At 53.4% G+C, this 25,015-nt stretch overlaps 1 protein-coding gene across 2 annotated transcripts; it reads left to right on the plus strand.

Annotated features, from left to right (window-relative positions):
• Positions 1-474: 474 nt before the first annotated feature.
• On the plus strand, positions 475-24,675 carry BAIAP2L2 (BAR/IMD domain containing adaptor protein 2 like 2). 2 transcript variants are annotated; one of them, XM_036891011.2, is made up of 14 exons: positions 475-680; positions 1,884-1,959; positions 2,623-2,709; positions 3,148-3,209; positions 11,323-11,394; positions 11,606-11,722; positions 12,486-12,632; positions 19,632-19,784; positions 20,070-20,208; positions 20,348-20,564; positions 22,664-22,804; positions 23,157-23,364; positions 23,953-23,996; positions 24,186-24,675. In XM_036891011.2, exons 1-14 carry the CDS (start codon positions 630-632, stop codon positions 24,259-24,261), a joined length of 1,590 nt encoding a protein of 529 aa, XP_036746906.2. In that variant the 5' UTR covers positions 475-629; the 3' UTR covers positions 24,262-24,675. The 2 variants fall into 2 exon arrangements, with proteins under 2 accessions (XP_036746906.2, XP_036746907.2); XM_036891012.2 differs by having other exon boundaries at positions 479-680; positions 22,664-22,786.
• The last annotated feature ends 340 nt before the right edge of the window (positions 24,676-25,015 follow it).

Below are 25,015 nucleotides of genomic sequence, written 5' to 3' on the forward strand. Positions count from 1 at the left end.
GGCCAAGGACTGCCGCCAGGTCTGCGTGACTCCAGGGTCTGTGCAGCATGCCGAGGAGCTGGGCAGGCAGCCACACACACGGGAGCCCCGGCCCTCCCTGAGCGGGTCTGAGGGGCTCAGGGTAGAGAAGAGGCCCAGGAACAGTGATGGCCCATGGGTGTGTCCCACCTCCAGGGCTGGGTCTGTCAGAGAGGGCCCCAGGGGAGAGCACTGAGCAGCTCCAGCCTAGTAGGGTGGGCAGTGCCCGGTGTAGGCAGGCAGGAGGTGGCGGGGCCCAGCGCCAGGGCAGGAGGCCTGGGGAAGGCTCATCCTCAAGGAGGAGTTGACCTAGGAGAGTGGCCCCTCCATGCGTGCCCACCAGAGGGGTGAATAATTGAAGGGCAGGTCACAGGAACCTGCCCGCGTCACAGGATGCCTTCCCCACCGGGTCCGGTTACGCCCCAGATCACATTCTGACATCCCTGGCTGGTGAATAATTAAGCCACCACCTCCTTGGCCGGTGCTCCATCTCTGGGTCCCACTGTGTGTCTTCTTTCACTTCCCCTGGGCAGCGGGCACGGGAGGGTACCAACCACCAGCCCCGCTAGCACCAGCAGTCCCCTGCTCAGCGTCTGGGTGCAGCCTGCTCCATGGCCTCCGAGATGGACCAGTTCTACAGGTCCACCATAGCCATCTACAAGGTGAGTCCGGGCGTAGACCAGGTCCAGGCCCAGGCCCAAGTGGCCCCGGCCACAGCTCGAAGGTCGCCCAGCTCTGGAAGACAGAGAGAGCATGGCTGCAGCATGTTCTGGAACAAAAGGCCAGGAGGCAGGGCTGGGCTGAGCTGTGGGCATGGGGCTGGGGATCCTGGGGCGTCGGCCATCCCAGCCCCAACCTGAGGCTCCCAGGGCGGGAATTTGTTCACAGTCCCCCAGTGACAGGCCTGCCCAGGCGGCACTCAGCCCCAGCCCCAACTCCTACACTCCGGGTGCGGTAGGACAGGGCCCCGGGTGGCTATCGCTGGGCGCAGGGGTCCCACACAGCCACCTGGCCCACGAGTGGGGAGTTTCTGTCTCTTCGTCCTTGTGTCTCTGTGTGTCTGTCTGTTTTCCTGTCTCTGTGGCTCCATCTCTCGTTTCTGACTCAGACTTCCTACTTCACTCCAGGGGGGCTGCTGCACCTATTGGGTGTCTCCTGTGTGCAGGACCCTTTCACATGTAAGCCTCAGGACACCCCACCTGTGAGGTAGAAAATAATCACGCCACTTGATAGATGGAAAAACTGAGGCCAGAGAGGTTAAACAGCTTATTCAAAGTCACTGAGGATGAGAGGGCTGCTGGGATTTGAACCAAGACTCAAGTCTAAGTCCAGGTCCAGGGCTGCCTCCGCCACCCAGGGCGCTTTCCCCTGGCCATGGCCCAGGGAGGCCAGGGACCCCGCCACAGCCTTGCTCCCAAGGGGTTCTTCTTTGAGGAGGGCAAAATCTGTCCTAGCCCCTGAGGTGTTGGCAGCCCGTGTGTCCAGCCCCGTGAGGCCTGGATTCCAGGCAGGGTTGAGCCCCATGCCGCTGGGCGCTGTGACTGACCGTAGGTGTCAACCCAGAGGGGGGCGGAAGCCTTCCAGGTACCCTGTCTCGGGAGCAGGGCCCCCGGGGCAGGTGTGTGAGTGGGAGCTGGCCAAGGGGACCCCGGCCTGGAAGAGGCCCCCCAGGGATGGGCTCTGGGGCCTGTGCAGCCAGCAGCCAGGATTCGGGGTGAGTCCAGGTGTCCAGGTGGGTCCCCTAGGCTGAGGCTTCTCACCGGGGCTGCGGGTGCCCTGCCCTGAGTCTGGTGACGTGCCTCCGCCCGCCATTCCTTCTTTCCCTCCCAATCTCCACTCCCCCTCCCTCTGTCCCCTGGCTCCAGAGCATCATGGGGCAGTTCAACCCCGCCCTGGAGAACCTGGTGTGCTTGGGGCACAACTACCTCCGGGCCTTCCACGGTAAGTCCCTGCTGTGGGCCACCCCCGCACCCCGCCCGCCCGGCCCCTCCGTGCAGGCACCTGTGCCCGCCCGTATCTCTGCACCCCCACCAGACACTCCCCTACACATACCCCCTCACCCCTGCACACTCCTACCCTCCACCCTCAACTTCAGCCCCGTGGCCAGAGCCCCTCACACACCCACACCTCTGGGCCTGCTTCCTCCAGGGCGGGCCTGCAACCACACACATGTCCCTGTTAACTTGGTGCTGTCAGGGAGCCCGCTGCTGCCCCAGGCCCCTCAGCACCCCCAGCCTTACACCCCGCTGTTAGTCCTCACCTGACTGGCCCCCCACCCACACACCTACAGCCCTGCCCACGCCCTCCCGTGAACACACACAGATGCCTGCACCCCAACCCATGACATATGCCGAGGTCCTGCTCAGCACCAGGCCCTGTGCTGGGCGCAGCTGTCCTAGGCCCTGTCCTCTGTTCTGTGCCCCTTTCTCCTCTGGCCAATGCCACATAACACACACCACCTGGAGCACCCCCCCTACACACACACGTCCCTACACCAGATCCCACAGTTCCCTGCCACACTCTCTCCTAACAAAGCGGGGGCCCCTAGAGGGCGGGTGCAGATGGAGGGGGGCCAGGGCCGGACCCAGCCTTTCTCCGGTGCAGCCCTGTCTGAGGCAGCTGAGGTGTACTTCAAGGCCATCCAGAAGATCGGGGAGCAGGCCCTGCGGAGTTCCACCTCGCAGATCCTGGGTGAGGCTCCCCTTCTGCCCTAGGCCCCCCCACTCCCACCCTCTTCTTGGGCCTGGGGCCCCTAATGATGGCCCTGCCTCCCTCCAGGTCTCCAACTACCCAGGCCCCCGTGCCTGTCTCTCTGGCGCCTCCCCTTGCCAATGGCCAGCCTCGCCTACCATCCCTGGCTCCCTGGGGGGTCTCCCTTCATGCCTTTCCCTTCCAGGAAGTGTCATCCCCACCACCTCCAGATATGGGCCTGGCAGCCCAGGGCCTGGTCCTCTGTTCTGGAGCCCAAGCCCCTCCCCGCCACTCCCTGCAAGGCTGTTCCAGGGCAGGGACAAGCGCCCAGAGCCATATGGGAACCCCCTGGACTTTGATCCCAGAATCCAGCTTGGGCCGTCCCTGGCAGCTTCCATGAGCCGCCTCCGCTGAAGCCTCTGCTCTCCCTGCCTCCAGGTGAGATCTTGGTGCAGATGTCAGACACCCAGCGACACCTGAACTCTGACCTGGAGGTGGTGGTGAGTATCAGGCCCCAAGGCCTGGAGGGGTCACTCGGGAGACTGGGCTGCGTTCCAAGGAAGACAAGGGCCCGACCTCCCATATCCTCTCTCAGGGAGGACGTCCTGGGGCCCTTAGTGACACGACAGCAGACCCCTGCCAGGGCCAGGCTCTGCTGGGCACATTTCCCTACCGTGTCCCATTCAAGCTGCCAGGAACCCAAGGAGGCAGGTGCCATTTCTGCCTCCATTTCACAGAGGAGGAAACTGAGTCCCAGAGATCGAGTCACTCACCCCAGATCCCAAGCGAGAGGAGCGAGGAAAACGAAGGCCTATCACCCAGGTGCCTGTGGCCCAGGCCCCTGCCACTCCCTCCTGCTCGCGGAGCAGCCAGTGGTCTGCTGGTCACACCCGCAGGAAAAACCCATCCATGCCCCTGCCGCCCACAGAAGTCCCCTCAGGGAGGGAATGCAGGCCCTGCGGTGCCCCCCAGTCACAGTCCAGTCACCCTGAAGAGCTGCCCTCTGCAGACACAGCCTGGCGTTCCCAGGGCTGGGCTGCTGTCACGCTGTTCTCACGGCCCAGACCCCTTCCCACCCCCCACATCCCAGCAGCCTGCCCAGCACATGCAGACCCCCCTGACCCTTGGGCAGGTTTCACCCCCCCCTGGACGCCTGCAGATGCTTCCACCCCTTCTTAGCACACGGTGGTTAAGAGAGCGAGTTCTGCAGCCAGAGCACCCGGGTTCAAAGCCCAGCTCCCCCGGGGACTGACTCATGACCTGGAACAGGCTACTGGACCTCTCTGGGCCTCAGTGTATCTGTCTTTGAAATGGAGACAATCTGACTGCCTCGTAAGAGTCTTGTGAGGATTCAGTGAATTAATAAGAAGAAACCGTTTGCCCTGGCACCACAGCCCTCACCGGAACTTAGCTCTGATGATTAGAAGTAGAATTTAGCCCCTTGTCTCCATCCCTGCCAAGATGGGGTGCTCTGCCATGGCTGGGCTGGGACCTGGCACCAAGCCAGCTTCAGGGACTGTGGAAGGAAAGGGTAAACTTTGGAAAGGGATGGGGCTTGGCCAGATGGAGAGGGGAAGCCAGGGCTCCCCATGAGGGTGCCGCGGCTGAGCCTGTGCGTGAGCGTGGCGTGGGGCAGCGTGGAGAGTGGGTGGGGCCTGGCCGGGAGGGGCCCTGGCAAGCTCAGTGGGAAATGTCACCAGTTGTGACACTACATGGTTCTCAAATGCATGTGGGGGAAGCCCTGAAATTCAGGGTGTTCTTGGTGGGCAGCACAAATACTTACCAGTTTGGTTACTATGTTGAAATGCGGAACAGTTTGGCCAGCAGAAAATATGTATCCACGATGAAAGCGTGGCCCCCGGGCTGTCTCTTGGACACTTTGAGATGCAGCAGTGAGTGGGAGCCGCCTCCTGGGGTTTGGCGGCGAGTTATGGAGCCTGTGACTTCCTGTCATTCCTCGCCTGTGTTTGATGGCTCTCCATGTCACTTGTGGCACACCTGGTCTGGGCAGGGATGACTGTCACCCAGGCAGCCTCTGTAAGGAGAGCTCCTCTCTCTGGGCACCGGTATCTTGGGTGTGACAACCGGCAGGGCCTGCAGCCAGAACCATGCCAGGCTGAACAGGCCAGAGGCTGCCTTACCCCTGGGCTCATTCATTCATTCATCAACTATTTACTGCCATGTGCCAGGCGCTGTTGTAGGCACTGGAGACACAACAGACAAAAATCCCTTTCCTCTCCAGGAGGGGAGACTGACAAAATCCCAGGCAGATAAGTGACTATATATGTGACAGGCTAGAGTTCAAATATGCTCTAGGGAAAAATGGAATATGGCATGGGTATGGGAACTGTTGGAAGGATGAAATTTTTAACAGGTCCTTAAGGGACTCAGCGTGCTTTAAAAGGTGACATTGAGAAAAGGCCTGAGGAGGGCGAGGGAGTAGCCAGGGAGACATCTTCAGGAAGAGCATCCCGAGCAGAGGGAGCAGTGCTCAGAAAGCCTCGAGGAGAGGCGAGACTGGATGGAGGCAGAAGGGTGAGTGTGGAGTTGATGATCGGCCATTGACAGGGCCGGCGTGGCGTGTGGCCGTGCTGGGACTCCTGCCGAGCACAGCTGATTTTGTATTGTAAACTAAAATGCAGATACAGAAGACCTCACTGAACAAATTAGAGCTGAATGAATCATTATAAGGCAAACCGCCTTTGAAACAACCCTCCAGGTCAAGAACTCTGCCAGCCCACACCCTGCAAAATGCCCCTCCCTGTGCTGCCATCAGTATCACAGCCCCTCCCTCCCTCTAAGGTGACCCCTGATTGGACACTTCCTCCTTGTCCTTTGAAACTGGTCACCCACGTGTCCATCCCAGACACAGGAGTTTGGTTGGACTCTTTTTAAAAAAAGAAAAAACGTGTCTTAGCTTCTCAATCTCCCGGCCCACCTCCATGCCTTCCTCCCTTAGTTTGCCGAAGGCCCTCGGGCCTTTCGGCTGTGTGGTCTCCCCGCAGTCTGGCGGCTGCTGACGGCACACTCCTGGCGTGGATCAGCTGGGTCCTTTGGCCTCGGGATCAGACTCAGGTCCCACCCCGTTGGCAAGACTCGAGGGAGCGCTGGGTTCCGCCATCAGGAGGCAGTCCTGCCCGCTGTGTGTACTGTGATATTCACAGCGGCGGAGGCCCAGTGCCTCCAGCTCCATCGGTACATTGGGAGTTGAAGAAATGCTGCTATTCTGATGTTCTTTCACTTACTAACTGGAATGTCTCTACACAGAAGCTCTTTTCCTTATCTACTGTTTGTTGCCCAGTGGCATGTTTTCCATGGGAAAGGCGGGGTAAAGGCTTATTCACTCCCTTTACTTACCAGCCTTGAATGCCATTAATTTGGTCCCTGTCATGCTCTGAAGGTTACATTAAATTTTTGACTAGAACCATTACTGTAGTATTTTTTTTTGTCTCATCAGTATCATAGACTGAAGCATAGTTGATGTTTCTGTAATTATTGTCTTTACTGAAATTGACAATGTTCCCCCTTCAGCCAGTAGAGAGAGACCCCTTCAGCCTGGCTCCTGAGCTTTTCTGGCACGGCCCCAGGGGTTTTGACAGCTTCCTTGCTGTCTTGCTTTACTTAATCTATTCTGTATTACACCAGTATCTCCTTCGTTTCACATCAAGAATCCTGATTCTCAAGGATACAGAGAATGAAAGAAGTAGAATATCCCTTACTTACTCCTTTGCTTTTTACAACAGTCTCTAGATAACAGTATCAATTCTACCGCCATAGACATAATTTCTATAAACAGTTAAAATATGTTTTGCATTTGCTTTTCCCATCCTCCCTCCATTTCTGAAATAGTTGTGCCATGTCTACATTCCCAGAACACAGAGCCATTACACACCTTGGCATCCCCACCCCCCTGCACACTCAGCCTTCATGAATCTTCGTTCTACACCTAACTGCCTGTTTAATGTTCACCACCAATTCTCGCTGGTCATTTTGGTCATCGGAAATTTTATTCTGTAATAGACCCCAAGGGAAGTGCTCGTGTGAACGATGTTCTGAGTCTGGCATGGTGATAATACTCTGTTCTTTTTATACTTGAAAGTCAGTTTTGCTGGATATAAAAACCTTGGCTCACATTTTCTTTCTCTCTCTCTCTCTCTCTCTCTCTTTTTCTGGGGATCTTAAATATATTCACCTTCTGAGATAAAATATTGAATGTTGCTGTTGAAAAGACTGATTATCTATTTTTTTTTCCATTGTAAATCACTTACATTTTTGGCCTAGATGCCCAGAAGATTTTTTCTTAAGTCCAGCAATTTTTCTAGATATGTCTTACTGTTGATCTGTCTGAGTCAATATCCTTAGTTATGTGGTATACCCTTTCAGTATGTAGTTTCAAATATTTCTTTTATGATTTCAGGAAAGTTGTCTTGAAGTATAGTTTTTAGAACTTGTTTTTCTTTTTTTGTATTTCTTCTACATGTACACCTACTGTGTATATGTTAGATCTTCATAGCCTATCTTCACTATTTATTTCTTCCTCTAAGCTATTTTTACTTTTTCCCTCATTTCTTTTTATTTTTTCCCACTTCTAGACATTATGATTTAATATCTAGATATAGGTTTAATATCCATGATATATATAATATATATATGATATATATCTATATCAACTTAAAATTCACCTCTTTAACATGTGCAATTAAGAAGTTTTAATATATTCACAGACTTTTGAAACCATTCCCACTACCTAATTTTAGAAAATTTTCATCACCCCACCCCCACAAATACTCTGTATCCATTAGCAGTAACTCCCACCTGTTCGTTTCTTTTCATTTAAAAACTTTTCCTCCTTTTTGGCAACCACTTTCCAATTTCTATCACTAGAGATTCAGTTTACCTGTTTTTGAACTTCATTGAACAGTATGTATTCCTCTGTGTCCTGATTCTTTCATTCAGTATAAAGCCCATAAGACTGATTCATGCTGTTGCATGTATTGTCGCTTTGTTCTGTTTGATTGCTCAGTATTCCATCAAATGAATATACCACAATCTGTTCGTCTCTTTTTGTTTCAGTGTTCATTTGAATTGTTTCCAATTTTGGATTATTATGAATATGGCTTCTGTGAATATTCTTGTGCAAGTCTTTGTGTGGATATGTTTTCATTTCCCTTGGGTACATATCTAGGAGTAGAATTTATGGTCATAGGGTTGGCATATATTTAGCTTTATAAGAAACCACCAAAAAGTTCTCCAAGGTTCTTGTACTAGTCTGTTTTCCCACTAGCAGTATATGAAAAATTGCTGTTACTCTACATCCTTGCTAACATTTGATGTTGTCAGCCTTTTTGTTTTAGCTGTTATCAGGTTATACTTATTAATGATTTACACATAGTCTTTGTACAGTCAAAGTATGAGTCTTTTGTCAGATATATATATGGTGTCAGATATGTGTATGTCATATATGTATTTTTTTCTAATCTGTAAATTGTTCATTTTATTAATAGTGTCTTTCATGAGCAGAAAAAATTCTTATGAAACCCAATTTGGCTACTTTATTATTTTAATTTTTTCATTTTACAAAAAAAGAAGACAGAATCTGTTTGAATTCAGTAAACTCCTTACAATTCATGGAACTAATGCTATACCACCAAGCAAAAAAAGCCAAAAAGAACACCTGTGGGTTCTGCCTCTACTCATTTGGGAACTTTTTTAAATGGTTTGTGCTTGTGTCCTATCCAAGAAATCTTTGCCTCCCCACCCCCAGGGCAAAAATATCCTCCTAAATTTCCTTATAGAAGCTCTGTGTTCTGGGCTTTACCTTTATTTCTATGATTCACCTCAAAATGATTTTAGTGTATAATGTGAGATAAAGTCAGGGTTCATTTTCCCCTATACAGATACTCAGTTCTTCCAGCACCATTTTAAAAAGACTTTTCTCTCCCTATTGAATTAATTTGGTATATTGGTCAAAAGTCAATTTGTCATGTAAGTGTGGGTCTATTCCTGAACTCTTTACCCTGTTCCGTTCATATGTCTATCCTTACACTAATACCATACTGTGTGGATTATTATAACTTAGTAAGTCTTAAAATCAAGTACTCTAAGAATTTTGTTCTTTTTCAAAATTATCACACATTCAAGATCCATTGCATCTCCATATAAATTACAGAATCAGCTTGCCAACTTCTTTAAAAACTCTATTAGAATTTTGATAGGGATTGCATTACTCTGTACATCAACAGTCATCCTAACAATAGTGAGTCTTCTGCTCCATGAACGTAGTATACCTCTCCATTTATTTATTTCTCATAGCAATGTTTTGCCTTTTTCAGTATAGCGGTCTTGCACATCTTTTGATCTATATATTCCTAGATATTTGATGTTTTTTGAGGTTAGCTTAAATTTTGCTCTCCAATCATTCACTGTTTGACTTATATTTTAGTAGGACCACTCTGGCTCCTGCACTAAGAATATAATATCAGCAGGAGAAGGCAAAGGCAGAAGCAGGAAGACCAGTTAGGGGGCTGTTGTAATAATCGAGGGGAGGGTAGATAACGACTTGGGAAAGGGTGGCAGCAGTGGTGGTGATGTGAGAAGAGATCAGATTGAATGTAGAGCCAATAAGCTTTTCTGATGGTTTGATGTCAGTTGCCAAAGAAAGAGGAAAGGCTAAAACCTTGCAGTTTGTTTGGGTAGAGGGGAGAGATCAGTTTTTGCCATGCTAAGTTTGAGACGCTTGATTAAAGAACTAATCAGAATGTGGGATCATCAGTTGTATGTATGAGACTGAACTTTGGGGTTGCAGTCTGGGCTGTGCTGTATGTCTGGGAGTCGTGAGCATAAGGACAGCACGAACTCCCCGAGGGAGTGGGTGTAGATAGAGAAGGAAAGAGGCCCGAGGCCTGAGCCCTGGCGCAACCCAACCTTAGGGGATCAGGAGATAAGAGGGCATCAGCAAAGGTCAGAGAAGAGGCAGCCAGAGGATGCGAGGAAAACCAGGAGAGGGTGGTGAGCTTGGAGCCGAGGGAGGGAGGTGTTTGAGGAGGAGGGAATAGTCAACCACATCCAGTGACAATGGTGCCACCCATTGGATGAGTCCTGAAAATTAACTTAGCAAACGTGGGGTTTCCGTGATTTTGGCAAAACCATTCTTGTCCGCACCATGGGGCATAGCTTGATTGGAGGGGATTCACGAGCAAACTGGAGGAGAGGAGTTGGGGTCAGCCCACAGAGACAATGCTGTCAAGGCCAGAGGGGGTGGGTGTTCCCTGTATAGATGACAAAAGAATTACTTGGGGGTTCCTGGGATAACTCGATACATAAACCTAGAGTGCATGTTCTCAGCAGCGGGTCCGTGCTCAGCCTCTGCACTGAGGAGCTGACAGGACCTGCTAATGAAGCGTGTGCCCAGGAGAGGGGACAGCAAGTCTCTGTTCTCACCTGCTGGGAAGTCCTCAGGCTGCCCTGGGGTTGGTGACTTCCTTGTTTCAGAAGACACCTGCTAATTAGCCTCTGCTGACTGTCGTCTGGTTCCCCCACAGCAAGAGCTCAAGTTCCCTTCAATATCAACCTCTTAATAGACCCATTTCTTTGGAAGCTTGATGAAGACAGTCCATTAACCCAGTGGTGCCCTGGCCCCACCTGATGGGAGCGCCCTGGGTCTGTATCCTGACTCAGTTCACACGCAACTGGAAGCAGGAGTGATAACGTATGACATGGAACGTGGCCTGTTCATAAGTGATGTTTCCTAGACAAGAGGAGTGGGGTAGGGTGAGCACAATTAGGGGAAGGGAAAAGCCCCCAACTCGACTGCTGTGCTGACAGCAAGAGCCAGCTCCTGCACCCAGGCCTCCCTGGAGACCAAACTCCCAGCCTCCCAGGGGTCGCAGCTGGGGGCAAGTTGCGTCCCCTCCCATGACCACCTTCGTGACAATCCCACTTTCTCCTGCATCATCTCAGCATGCCAGCTCCTGGTCACCTAGGTGGTCAGCTGCTCCTTTTCACCTGTCATGGGAACCTGCCACCCCCCAGCTAAGGTCTCAACAGTTCTGAGTGCTTTTACTGGGCCAGGCCCTGCCCATGGTATCAGGAGCACAAAGATGGGTCAGACTTGGTGCATGCCCGAAGCAGCTCTCTGCTTCTACAGAGGGGCTGTGACTAGGAGCCAGGCAAGAAATTCTCTCCTAAGGCTGGAGGGATGGGCAATGAATGAACAAATGTGTACATATTCCAGAAACAAAACGAGGGACTGATGGATTCTGGCTGGGAAGGCCAGGAAGGCCTGCCAGCAGAGGGCCAGGGAAGCTGGTATTTGAAGACTAAAAATTCCAGGTAAAGGTAAAGGCATAATCAAAGCACAGACTAAGAAGACATTGATATATTTATTGAGGGTGTGTTTTGAGGCAGAAACTGCAGTAAATATTTTGCATGTTTAATTGCTTAATCCTCCCTCCAACCAGGTGCTCTTATTATGCCCATTTCTGTTATGACTGGGCAGGTGCCTCATGTGTGAAGAACTCAGTGGCCGATGTATTGGAGTGGGCACTGCAAGGGATGCTGGGGCCTGGGAATGATAGGACCACTCTGGTGACTCCTGCCCTGTGTCCCACACAGGTGCAGACGTTCCATGGAGACCTGCTGCAGCACATGGAGAAGAACACCAAGCTGGACATGCAGTTCATCAAAGTGAGTCTGGCTACCCCACTCAGATCCCCAGCAGGAGTGCCTCTCCCCATTTGACAGACGGCCACACTGAGGCCTGCCCTGGGCGTTGACTGGCCCCAGCCCATGCACACTCGCAGCTGAGCCCCCAGACCCCTGTCTGGAGCTAACCCAGAGCCTGAGGGTCATGAGCTCTTTGACACGGGGCCTCCCTGCTCTCTCCACCCCACCCAAGGACAGCCGCCAGCACTATGAGATGGAGTACCGCCACCGAGCCGCCAACCTGGAGAAGTGCATGTCTGAACTGTGGCGCATGGAGCGCAAAAGGGACAAGAATGTGCGGGAGATGAAGGTGCAAGGGTTGGGGCAGGACCCAGGTTCTGGGGGCACCCCTGGACATCCTCCTGAGCTCCCCTACCCAGGCCCAGCCCAATTACAGGAGTGCGGCTTGCCCACCCTCTGTGGGTAGCACGGCTGGAGAGGCCAGCCAGCCCCTGGTAGGGTGGGCATCTCAGGCTTCCCCACCTTCTCCTACTTCACTGAGAAACCCTGAGGCCATCAGTCTGCTGCTGCCGGTCATGCAGCAAAGGTGTAATACCCTGGCAGGTCCACCATCCTCCCGCACCCTCCTGCCCACAGGGTATCCTGCCCCCTGGCTCAGGCCTGCCATCCTCCTAACTCAGGCCCCCATCCCTGGCCTCTGTCTCCAAGACTTCTCACTCCTTTCCTGTCTCCTCTTCTGGCTCCTTTAATAGCTCATTTCTCTCTTCTTCAGAATATTCCTTCCAAAGTAGGGGGTTCTTAGCCAACTAATTCACATTTTCATTAAACCAACCTCCCTAGGCCCCACCTCTGTGCTCAGCTCCAGGCTGGGTGCTGGGGACAGAAGGACGGCTCAGACACTAGCCCAGCCTATGAGAAGTGCCTGAGCCAAGGGGCACACAGAGCCCAGGTTCATGAGGATGAGGATGCCTGGGAGAGGCCAAGCCCCAGGGGGCCTCCAGGAGGAGGTGGCTCGCTCAGGAAGGACAGGGAGGCTTTGGACAGCTGGCTCTTGTGGTGGGTGGGATGATCACCCACCCCCTGCCTCCAGCCAGAATTCCTTTGCTGCCCAGGAAAGCGTGAACCGGCTGCACGCACAGATGCAGGCCTTCGTGTCTGAGAGTCAGCGAGCAGCTGAACTGGAAGAGAAACGGCGGTATCGTTTCCTGGCTGAGAAGCATCTGCTGCTTTCCAACACCTTCCTGCAGTTTTTTGGCCGGGTGAGCCGAGGCTGGGGGACAGTTAGTAGAGCCCTTCTGGGGGCTGCGCCCCCTGTGACCGGCGGCACACAGGGTTTTCCCTCCCTTCTGCCCTTTGCCCTCCTTTCCTTCCTCTCTGTAGATATTTGTTTTGTTTATTTACTCTCCCCATCACTTCTTGGCTTATAGTTTCTGTGTTTATTTGTATCATGAGATACTTACTCATTTATTCATTCATGATTTTGCTTATTCTTGTATTTATTCCCTAATTCATGCATTTATTCATTCATGTATGAACAATTTATTTTTTCATTCCCGCTTGCATATACTCACCATTCACAAATTAACTAATTCATAGGCTTATTCAATTATTGTCTATTAATTTTACCATATTATTTAAATCCTCTATGCCCTTGCTTTGTTCTATCTGTGAGACCAATAAGATTCTTTCATTCTCATTGGATTTCTAAAGGATTTTGCTTTCTGTATTTAGCTGCAGGTTGTTCAGTGCTGTTGAGTTTTTGACTATTATACCTTCTCTGTAACTATTGCCATTTGTGTACTTAATGTCTGTCATAATTCAGCCTGATGATTTTAATTTCACTTTCTCTGAAATTAATATTGCCCTTCCTACTTTCTCTTATTTCTTTAAGTGTTTTCTGTTACAAACATAGAGCTTAGTTTTTACTTTTGACCACTTTGACAGTCTATGCCTAATAGACTAATTCAGAACATTCCCATCTAACCCCACAGCCAATATGCCTGTTTTATTCTTTCTGGATGACTTGAGTTAACTGTATTTACTTTATCATTTCCGCTTTTTCTCCCATTCTTGTTCTTGTCAGTTTGGTTGAGTTTCTACACATTCCCTTTTCCTCTTTATCAATTTAGAAATTCTACTGATTTCTTTTCATCTCTACTCATGTTGACCTCACTTTGTGACCCTCATAATCACATATATTTGTCTATTATCTTTTCCAAAAAATACTGACACTCCCCTGACACTACTTGGTCCTTGCTCCCCTCCTTCCATCGGATGAGGCCTTGGGAAGGTTCTGTCTGCCCTCCCTGAGACTCTAGGATGAGGCCTTGGGAAAGATTTTACTCCTGCCTCACCCCCCTGACCCCTAGCTCTTGGTTTTATCAGGAGACTTCAGGACTCTTAGTTCCAGATGCTCACCAGTCATTTCAGACCCTCTTAGTACAAGAATCTTCACTTAGATCACATTTACTACCAGCGTCCCGTGCCCCGCCATCATCTACTGGTATTTCCCCCGCACACATAATCAGATGTACTGCTCCCCACTCCTGTCCATCTCCCACTGTCTTGAGGTTTCTGTTTTGATTAACTGGTGTGGCTAGTGAACTGTCCTGAGAATTTTCTGTGACACACCGAGTCCCAGCACATCTGCAAGTGTGTTGCTTTTATCCCGGCTGGTGAGTGGCACGTGGACTGGTTGACAGACTCCAGAGCTGCAGGCTTTTTCTCTCGCAGTCCAAGATGGCACTCACCTGTTTTCTAGTGCTGTGAGTGGCAGATGTTAAGGCGGGGTGCCGGTTGGTCTCCTTTCCCTTTTAAGTAACTGGCTCTTTCTCTGTGGTGGTGGAGCTTCTCGTTGTGTCCTTGGGACTCAGGACCTAGATGAAGGGCTGCTGCTGGTGGGGCCCCTTCTGTCTGCTGCTATCTCTTTCTTCAGGTCAGAAGAGCTGTTTCCTCTTCTTTAATTATTATGTCTCCATCAACATCCCTTGTTCGCCCCCTGGAAGGCCAGTCACTGGGGCCTCCACATCGATGACCACCTCCCTCATCATGTCTACTTCATTCATTCTTGCTCCACATTTTGAGATATTTCTTTGCCTTGACCTGTCAGGCCTTTCATTCTGTTCTCAACAGGACTGTTCTCTCTTTTAGTTCATCTGTCCAGTTTTAACCCTTAAAGCTGTGCTTTGTGTGGGTAAGAAGGTCTTTGTTATGTAGCAAGTCCTCTTATCAAGTTCTTGTTAAGCTTGTCACCCCTTTATCTCAGCCGCTTGGAAGGGCGGCTGGTTTCTCCTCCCTGAGCACTGGGTCCTCTTAGGTGCCTTGTTTCTTTCCTTTGCCTCCTCATGGTCTTGTTCCCACTCTGGGTTGGGTTCAGCTACAAGGGCTCAGGCAGTGGTGCTGGAAAATGTTGGGGGACAGGGTAATGGAAGTGGAGTGATCTCTACCCTAGTGGGACTCCCCTCTGTCCCAGGTCTTCTTGCCCATCAGCCGTTGCTCAGTCTAATCAGGGATAAGGGTTAATTTAGCTTACTCGTGTGGAGAACCACTGCACATAGGGCTGCCAGGGAAGGTTTTGCAGGTTGTATCAAGAGTATCTGGTTGAGGGGAGGGCCTGTGCTATGTTCTCCAAGCTGAACACACTAGTTGTGTTTTCTTTTCTACACAACAGTATAACTCCTTTTGGGTTTCTGGACCCAGTGTCAATGCGTGTGTGTGGGAGGGGAGCCTTCCCACACACAACACCAAGCAATTCTTGACCCCCAGTAGGGTGTCCAATAACTCAACTCAATTCTGACAATATCTGCCCGGAGACAGCGCCAGATTCCCAGGTTAAGGGCCCTGTCCCACAAGACTGCGCTCCACCCCCCACTCCAGGCACCAGTCCCAGTCCCAGGTAGCTACCTGCGCTTCTGACCTACGGGCTACAGACTAGAGGTTCCCACGACCTCCCCGTAGGTTCGATTACTTTGCTAGAGCGGCTCACAGAACTCAGGAAAACACTTGCTTTTACCAGTCTAATAAAGTGTACAAGTCAACAGCCAGATGAAGAACTACACAGGGCAAGGTCCCAGATAAAGGGGCTTCTACCCTTGTGGAGCTTGGGGCCTGCTCGGTGGCACGTGGAGGCGTTCCGGTTCCCCAGCATGGAAGCTCGCCGTCAGAGAGGCAGGATCCCAGAGAGCCATAGCTCTTCTCAGGGCTTTTTGTGAGGGCTTCACTGCATAGTCATGATTGACCAAGTCATTGGCCATTGGCTGATTTAACCTCCAGCCCCTGCCCTTGGGTGGGGCCCCAAAGCCTCTCATTAACATGGCAAGACCCCCATTCCACCTCTAAGGCTCTGCAGTATTTTCAGGAGCTGTGGATGAGACCAAACATACCTGGGAAATGTATATTCGGTCATCTGAAGACTTGTTATGGGCACAGGCGGTGCAGCCCACATTTTTTTTCTTTAATTAAAGTATCATTATGCATTTTTTTTCTATAATTAAAGTATCATTAATATACAATCTTATGTTGGTTTCAAATGTACATCACAAGGGTTCAGCATTCCCCATGATATTCCCCAACTTACATTGTGATTGTGAATTATTGTGCCCCTGTATCCCCCTCCCCCAACTCTCCCCCTTGGTAACCACTGGTCACTTCTCAGTGTCTGTGAGTCTACTGTTGTTTTGTTCCTTCTGTTTTGCTTTGTTTTTATATTCCACAAATAAGTGGAATCATATGATATTTGTCTTTCTCTGCCTGTCTCATTTCACTGGGCATAATACCCTCTAGTCCCATCCATGTTGCAAATGGCAGGATTTTTTTTCTTTTTATGGCTGAATCATATTCCGTAATGTGTATGTACCACATCTTCTTTATCCATTCATCTATTGATGGACATTTAGGTTGCTTCCATATATCTTGGCTATTGCAGATAGTTTGGCAATAAACATAGGGGTGCATATGTCTTTTTGAATCAGGGATTTTGTTTTCTTCAGTAAATTCCTAGGAGTAGAATTACTGGATCAAATGGTATTTCTCCAATATGTATTTCTTATAACTCATTATATCACACTAGGGCAGACTGCACTGGCTGGAGAGCCACCCGCCGCTGTCTCTGTGGGCTGTACCGCCTGTGCCCAGAGCCCTAGTCCTTGCCTGGCCTCTCAGGTACTGGTCTCCGTGCCCTGCCCGCCCTGCAGTGGTCAAAGTTCCATCCTGTGCTCTTCTGCAGAGGTCCAACACGGGCCAAAGCCTCACAGGCAAAGCCTTCCTGGCATGTGGATTTGCCTGCCCGCCTGGCTGGGCCTCGCTGGTGACCCTCCAGACCTGGGGTCATGGGATCTGCAGAACGAGGGTCTAGGGACACTGGGACACCCTTCCTCCACCATTCCCTCATAAATTGATGACTTTGTCCCTGTGTTATTCCAATGTCAGTGTTTATTCATTCACGTATTTAACAAATATTTTTTAGCCTGACAACATGTCAGGCTCTATTTCTTATCTGAGAGGGAGTGGGTCCCTGCCCCCGCCCACCCCCTTAACCCCCCAGCCTCTCCTGATGCCCCAACCAGGCCTCCTCTGCCTCCTTCCCGGCCTCATTGCTCTTCCCATTACTTTCTGTTTCTTTGCATTCCTCTTTAGTCTCTATTTCAATTTCTTTGTATTCTTGTTCAGTTTCCTAGCCACTGCCCTCTGGCTGCAAATCCTAGCAAGTGATTTCATTTCTCTGAGCCTCATCTTCTTATCTATTAAAGGAGGGAGTTAACTGCTGCTTCACAAGGTTGATGCAGCAACGGAACCTGGCTTAGGAAGGAGCCCAGCGCAACTAGGATCTCCTGGCACTACTGCCTCCCCTCCAAAGATGAGAACAAAAGCTATTATTCTCACGGCCTGTCTGCTCACAGTCGGCCGCACCCAACAGCCTGCAGCGGACTCTTGCCTCCCAACCTCAGGGTCCTTACGCCTGCCAGGATCCTCCCTGAGTCTGTCCCTGAACCCAGGGCCCTCTGGTGTGGAGCCCGTCCCCCAGGGGAGGGAGGCACGGCTTGGGCCAGGGTGATCTCACCTCCCACTGACATTCTCCTGCTGTCACTGCCACAACCAGCCCCCGCCGCCCCGCTCTCCGCCTTCTCCGGCCCCTCCTCTCTCCCATGTGAGCCTCTAGGGAATGACTGCTTGTTCTTCTTTCAAACAGCTTAACTGAGATACAACTCACCTACTTAGAGTGTACGACCCAATGGTTTTCAGAGTTGTGCATCCATCACCACAATCAACCTTAGAACATTGTCATTACCCCTAAAAGCCCCAGTACTCCTTGGTGGTCATTGCCCCATCCTCTCATCCCCGCCAGCCCTGGGAAATCACCAATCTATTTTCTGTCTCTATAGGTTTGCCTCCTGCACATTTCATATAAGTGGAATCATATATGTGACCGGCTTCTTTCACTGAGCATCATGTTTTTAAGGGTCATCTATATTGTAGCTGTATTTCATTCCTTTTTAAGGCTAAATAATATTCCATTGTCTGGCTAAACCTCCTTTATTTATCCATTCACCAGCTGGTGGACCTAAGTGGTCTCACTTTGCTCACTACTTCTGAAAAAAAGACCTCTGGAGTTTCCTCTTTGTGCTCTTTGGATAACTAACTGTGCAAGGCCACGGAGGGGGTGCCCTCCTGGGGACCACCCGGACTACTTGCTCCTGTGATGTGAGGCTCTGAGCCTGTTTTGCTCCCTGACATCACTATGAGGTTTTCCACAGTGGGGACAGACTAAAGGGAGAAATTACCAAGAGCTGCAGTCACAGGCAGCTTCCTCAGGATGGACTAGCAGAGGCCACTCCACGGCTTACTGAATGCCAGACCCTGACCCAGCCAATATCTACTCTGACCCTCAGCATCGTCTATAAAATGGTGATAATAATTCACCCCCCTCCCAGGGCTGTTGTGAGAATCAAATCAGATAATGCAGGTAAAGTCTTTATCACTGGGCCTGGCACAGGTAAGTGCTCAACAAAGGTTTTATTATTCCTAAAGTGACAGTCTTGAGCTAGGCCTTGGTGGCAGGGATGTTTGAATAGAAAAGGGAGAGACCTCTGTAACTAGTGTTGTGATTATAGCTGGAATTTAATTGATACAGGCACTTGAGTGGCAGCACAGAGAGATCAATGCCATTGAAAGAAGTTTTATTATATATCACAATTCTCAAGAGAGGTTCATACCATGCCATGCAAGGCCATATGGGAAAGCACCAGGGGTTGGTCAAGAGGCAGAACGAATGACAGGAAAGCATGGTGCAGATCCTTTATTATGGTTCCTGTGGGAAGCAATGGGCAAAGCAGGGTAGGCAGATTCAAGCAAGCTTAGGATGGAAGGGTTTGAATAATTTCAGTGAGCTCTGGGCTATAGGGGTTGCCTGTAGTTGTCTGGTACCCTGCTCTGGAGTGATTTAGGCAGGGGAAATACTGGCTTGGTGTATAAGTGGGTAAAGGAGGTGGTTGGGGATATGGGTTTTCCATTGATGGGTTTGCATGAGAAAGGTATACTCATACCCAAGTCGTTTACTATCCAGAAAAAAATCGTCTAGCCTTGGGAAGGGCAGTCTGTCCAGGATTAGCAAGGCCCCAGGATGTCAAAGCATCGTAAGATACAGAAAATTAAAAACATGATTAATACATACAGCAGGTCTAACATTTAAAGTTGTTACGGACTATGTGGTCAGTCGCTGTTCCTTGTCCTTAAAAGGATTCAAGTTGAGTTCGATACTCATGTATTGGAGACACTGGAAAAGGGAAGCTTATGTGGATTAGAGGGATGGGCCAGAAAAACTATCTGTAAGGTGCCTTACTCAAACTGGCTTAAACAGGAAAGGTATTTATTACTTAAGTTACTGGGAAGTGAAAGGGTTTCAGGTATGGCTGGATCCAGGAGCATGCATGCTATCAGCTGAAATTTGCCACTCTGTTGCTTATGATTTCCTGTGTTAGCTTCACTCTACCTGTTTAGCAAACGCCATGAGGAGAAAAAATCTGTTTTTCCAGATTGTTCCAGAGTACATTCTGCCTTTGACAAAAGAGGAGTAGGGTTGGACTGTGGGGAAACACAAAATGACATGGTGATTTTGTCTCCTTCCAGCAGGAAAATCCCGGTCATCCTCAGCTCGCAGGGCTCGAGTTCCCAAGTCCAGGGTGCCACTTTTGAGTCCACAGGATTCCGGACGGGGGGAGCTCAGGTCTGGCTGACTGACCCCTGTGTCTCCATCCCGCCAGGCCCGGGGGACGCTGCAGAACCGCGTGCTGCTGTGGAAGGAGCAGGCGGAGGCCAGCCGCAGCCCGTCGCGCGCGCCCTCCCCGGGCCTGCTGGGCCCCGTGCTGGGGCTGCCCTACCCCTCGGGCCGCCTGACGCCCACCCGCTTGGACATGGTGAGGCCCTGGGCGCCCCTGCCGCCGTTCGCGCCCCCGCCGCCCCCGGCACCCTCCGCTGCTCCCTGGAGCCTGGGGCCCCCCGCCTGGAGCCTCCTCCCGCCCAGGGCCCCGGTCTACGCAGCGCCCCTGGGCCGGCCCTTCCGTGCCTGCGCGGTCTCGGCGCCCGCGAGGTGGCTGGGCCGCAGGCCCTGGAACCCGCACACGGGCGTCCGGGACTGGGGGTGGGGGCTGGACTAGGGCGCCGCCCCTCCCGCCCCACCGCCCCGGCCGTCTACCCCCCAGCCCCAGAGGCCTCTGGGAGAGTTCGGCGCCCCCCGCAGCCGGCACGGCTCCGGCTCGTACGGCCCCGAGAGCCCCGAGGCGAGGTCCGCGCCCCAGCTGGAGCCAGAGCGCCGGCCCCTGCCCCGGACGCCGTCTGCCTGTGAGTGCCGCCGGCCCCGGGCGCAGGGGCGGGCCCGGGACACGCTGGGGGCCCGGGGCCGGGAGAGGAGCTGCAGCGGGAGGGGGGGGCGCGGACTCGGGGAGGCCTCCCCGCCCACGTGCCGCCGCGCCCCCCGCAGCCTCGCTCGGCACCAGCAGCGGCCCGCGCTCGCGCTCCAGCTCCTTCGGCGAGCGCCCGGGCGGCGGCGGCAGCACCAGGCGAGTCCGCGCCCTCGTCTCCCACTCGGAGGGCGCCAACCACACGCTGCTGCGCTTCGCGGCCGGAGACGTGGTGGAGGTGCTAGTGCCAAAGGCCCAGAATGGCTGGCTCTACGGCAAGCTGGAGGGCTCATCCACGTGAGTGGGAGCCTCGGGGCGCAGGGTGGGGGGCAAGGAGCGCCCAGGAGGCTGGGCTCCAGCTCCCACTGGGACTTCCCGCCTCGCCCTGAGGCCCGGGACAACTCTCCCCTCTCCCACTGCCTCCCGTTCCATCCGGGTAGGAAGAGCCTCCTCGCCAGGTTCAGGGTGGTAGCAGTGGATGGGGAAATGGGAAGGTTTCCTCACCAGTGGGGAACATTGCAGGACTGTGCACTTGACACTGAGGGAGAAGGCAGCTTCCCCTCTGTACCCTCAGAGTCCGCGGAGCTCGGTGGACCTGGAATTGGGCCCCCCCCCCCAAGGTCAGGCACAGAGGCTGTGCTGGGTGGCTCACCTCCTTGCAGACCCGCAAGCTGCAATTCCCTAAAGAACCGAAGCGAGTTGTGTTTCACACCATGAGTGGAAGGAGGAGGCTGGAACGTGCCCTGCGGTCACTGCCAGCCTAGAGGAGAGCAGGGCTTGGCCACCAGAGCAAGGAGCGTTCGGGGATCACTCTTCCTGCCAGAGGAGAAGGGGAAGGTGGGAGCTTGCTGGAGCCAATCAGTGCCCCCAGCAGGGCTTTATGGGCAGGAGACTGTGTGATGCCCACTCCCACTCATGTTGCAGGGGAAAAGGAATGCATGATGACAAGAAAAGGGGCATGAATTGAGATGCATAGACAGAGGAGCCAGCAGGTGCACGCACGGTGGCCGTGTGCGTTAGCGATGGCACGCAGGTGGATGGATGGAGGAGTGGTTGCGTGGGCAGGCGGATGCGTGTTTGTGTGAGCCGACAGTAGATGGGATGGACTGAGTGGTTGGGGGCAGGCAGCAGGTACTGACGTGAGGTGCACGCATAGACTGTTGGGTGATTGGAGAGGTATGTGGGTGGGCTGATGGAGGGGCAGGCAGGTGGGCGAGTGCTGATGGGTGCATTAGCGGACCAGTGGTCCATGGGTGGTGGCCCACGTGGATCATGGATGGGATGATGCGTGGATAGATGGGTGGACGGCAGGTGACTACCTAGATCAGGAATGGAGGGATGCGTCGGTGGGTGGCGAGATGACTAAGAACACGAACTGTGGAAACCCCTGCTTTGCAGACCCACATCTTTTCAGCTGCCCTGAAAGCCTCCACAACAGGCGTGTAGCAAACTTTTCTGGCGACCTGATTATAAAACCACCTAGCCCGGTGCTCTCAGATCATGTTCCTGGGACATCATTACTCTTCCTGTGATTCACAGGTTAGGGAAAATGATGGCAGGTTTTATCCACAGGCACTTTATGGTGAAAACAGAAAATATACTGAAATGGTTTTGTTCTGTCAGTTTGGGTTGAAATGGCTTCCAGTACCTTTAGGTGAGACCGTGGTTGACTGGGCTTCGGGAATCTAGGGTGGCTTCCCACCCAACCTTTCCCTGGGTGTTCTGCAGGAATCCATGGGCCTGAAAAGGCCGAGGAGCTTTCGTCATAGTGCCTCTCCCCCAACCCCAACTGTGGGGGAGGTGCAGTAGGGAGCCTGCAGCCAGGCAGAGACCCCGAGGGCAGGGTGCCTGGGGTCCTGGAACTAGAGGGCCTGGGATGGGGGAAGTGGCTGGGCAGTGGAGGAATGAGCACTGGGTCGGTGGGCAGGCACCCTGGGCCTGGGTGCTGCTTCCTCCGGGCTCCTGCAATTGCCCGTAGTCCCTCCACCCCGCAACCACCCTGTCCCCTTCGCCCGCACCCTGGTTCTCAGTTCTGACTCCCTGCCAGGCCGGGAGCCTCTGGGGAGCAGGGACTGGGCCTGGCTCTGCAAGCCATCCGCGGGGGAGGCTCAGTGAGTCAGGAATGAGGTGACACCACATGTCCTCCGACACACTGCTTTCCGTCTTGGGCTCCCAGCTCCTCCTCTCAAGGTGCCCCAGCCCCTGGTGCAACAGGAGGCTGGACTGATGGCCTTGAATGTCAACAAAGCCTTCCTTCAAGGGATTAAATGAGTTACTCTTGGCAAAGCCTTCGCACGAGGCCTGGCACCCAGCACTGCCCATGACTGTCTGCTCCACTTAGAAGTGTTATTTGAGCGTAGCCTTTTGCTTAGGGGACCTCTGTTTCCACCCCTCAGGAGTGGCTGGTTCCCCGAGGCCTACGTGAAGCCTTTGGAGGAGGTGCCCATGAATTCTGGGAAAACCTTGACCCCAGTGGCCTCCATGAACTCCATGGGTCCCATGAATGAGCTGCCTTCCAGGTACCTGGGTGGTCAGAGGTGGGCAGGGGTGGGGACTGCAGTGGGCATGGCCCCACCCACCAGGCATGGCATCTGTGAGTTGCAGTCCTGAGAACACCAAGCCGGGTCCCAGGCTGCACCCCCAGCCCTGCATCTGTGCCCTTGCCTGGCAGTCCTGCCCGTTCAGCCCCTAGAGGAAGGCTGCCCCCATTTGTCTACACGTGAAGGTCATTGTGTCCATCCTTCTGCCTCCTCTCAGGATTGCCTTTAAGCCAAGTCTCCTTTTTCCCATGTGCAGGGGAGGAGGCTACACTCAGGAGCCAGAAGATGGGGTCGGTACAGCAATACCTGACCCCTGACCTCTTCCCTTCCTTCCTTTTTCTGGACTCAGGTCCTACCCACTCCGGGGCAGCCACAGCCTTGATGACCTCTTGGACCGGCCAGGCAATTCCACAGGGCCCTCGGAGTACTGGGATGGCCAGTCCCGCACCCGAACCCCAAGCCGGGTCCCAAGCCGGACCCCCAGCCCTGCTCCAACACCCTCGCCTGGCAGCCGCCGAAGTAGCATGGGCAGCACGGGAGTGGCCGGTGATGTCAAGGTGAACTCCCTCCCCCAGCCTGTCCTCAACCCTGGGGTCACCCAGCAGGCAGGGAGACTGGAGCCCAGGTAACCCACCCTGCTCTGCCCCTGGCTGTCTGATGGGGGACCCTTCCACCCGGCCCAGTTTGCCCATCTGCAGGGAGGGGTCAGATGGGCTTTGGGTCTGGGGCAGAGGGGTGGTAGGAAGCATCCCTCTTAGGGCCTGGAGCCCCAAGTGTCCTGCTGGGACCACTAGAAAAGGGCAGCCCTCCCTGCCTCCCAGGGAAGGCAAGACCAGGGTCCTGAGTGTGAGCCTGGGCTGGGGCTGGCCCAGGGCAGGACAGGGATGTGAGGCAGGGAGGGCATCTCCCCATGGGACAACCCTGTTTTGTCCTGGGCACGGTCGTTAGCCCTGGACGATGGTACCCTGGCCCGGAGGCTTCGCAAGTCTGACGCCTGCAGGATGTTGGGCTTCAGAATGCTGCGGCAGAAGCTTGGCCCTGCAGGGGCCTCTGGTCCATTCTGCCCCTTGGCATGGGGAAGAGCCAGGCAGGGGCTGGCTTACCCCTCTGCCCCCAACCTGGCCCTTCCTCCACCCCCACTGCAGAAACTTATGTCCTGGGAGCAGCACCCCCCGGAGCTCTTCCCCCGGTGAGTCCTCAAGCCAGCAGGGGTCAGAGGGGACAGGGCTCAGTGGAGGGCTGTGGGGGCAGACACGGGTGGGGGAGGTGGGGTGATGTGTGTAATAGGACTGGGGGTGACATGGACTCAGGAGCCCAGGCGCCCCCCCCGGACCCACAGCCACCCGGGGGCCTGAACCTTCCTCGCCCCCCCCCACAGAGGCACGAACCCCTTTGCCACTGTAAAGCTGCGCCCCACCGTCACCAACGACCGCTCCGCGCCCCTCATCCGCTGAGGTGCCTTCTCCGTCAGGGGTCTGAGGTCGCCCCCACCATGCACCTGCCCAGGGGCTGCCCAAAGCTAGTGGCAGCAGAGGATCTGAGCAGCGGGGGCCCTGAGATGGGGGGGTGGCTGCCCTTCCCCAAACTGCAGCCCCATCCCAAGCAGCTCTAAGGGCATTGGCCTGGGGTCTGGGGCCTTCAAAACAAAGCAGACAGAATTGAGGGTTGGAACCATTTCTTCCCCTCCAGGGGCCCCAGGACTCTCCCTGGGGGGCCTACCTCATGCTCATGCCCCCCAACCTCCTTCCTCCCCTGCCCCAACGGGGAGGAGCCCTCCCCACCCCCCACGCTGAACACGTCCCTGGTTAACTTTTGTAAAAGATGAGAAATAAAGTGGACACACAGCAGAACTGGTGGTGTTTGATTTGGGGGACAGGGTGAGGGGTTGGGGATGGAGACCTATGGAGAATGGAGTCCAGGAGGTCTTTAAGGTCATAGGGGTTTCCCTGGGAGGCCTTCTACTCCCAGCCCCCCACATCCCACATTTTAAGCAAATCTGTAGGTCTGTCCGGAAGCCCTCTAGCCGTATTCCCCCACTTCCACCCTGACTCCGGCCTAGGCTCATTACTGCTGTGGGGTCCCCAGAAAATAGTGACCTCTCCAGAGGGGCAGGAGTGGCAGTGGGTGAGGTCCAGGACCACCAGCAAGTCACCCTCCGGCGGTCTGGGACACAGCACCCTTTGTTCTGGCCCCTCCCTGGCCCCTCAG

Source organism: Manis pentadactyla, chromosome 10 (assembly GCF_030020395.1).
Source record: "Manis pentadactyla isolate mManPen7 chromosome 10, mManPen7.hap1, whole genome shotgun sequence".
Taxonomy (NCBI): Eukaryota; Metazoa; Chordata; class Mammalia; order Pholidota; family Manidae; genus Manis; species Manis pentadactyla.

Excerpts from the sequence above, each read along its gene's own strand:
- BAIAP2L2 (XM_036891011.2), top strand. The coding sequence starts at position 630 with ATGGCCTCCGAGATGGACCAGTTCTACAGGTCCACCATAGCCATCTAC. Across the intron at positions 681-1,883 it reads CCACCATAGCCATCTACAAG|AGCATCATGGGGCAGTTCAA; the intron begins GTGAGTCCGGGC and ends CCCTGGCTCCAG. Across the intron at positions 23,997-24,185 it reads CCCCCGGAGCTCTTCCCCCG|AGGCACGAACCCCTTTGCCA; the intron begins GTGAGTCCTCAA and ends CCCCCCCCACAG.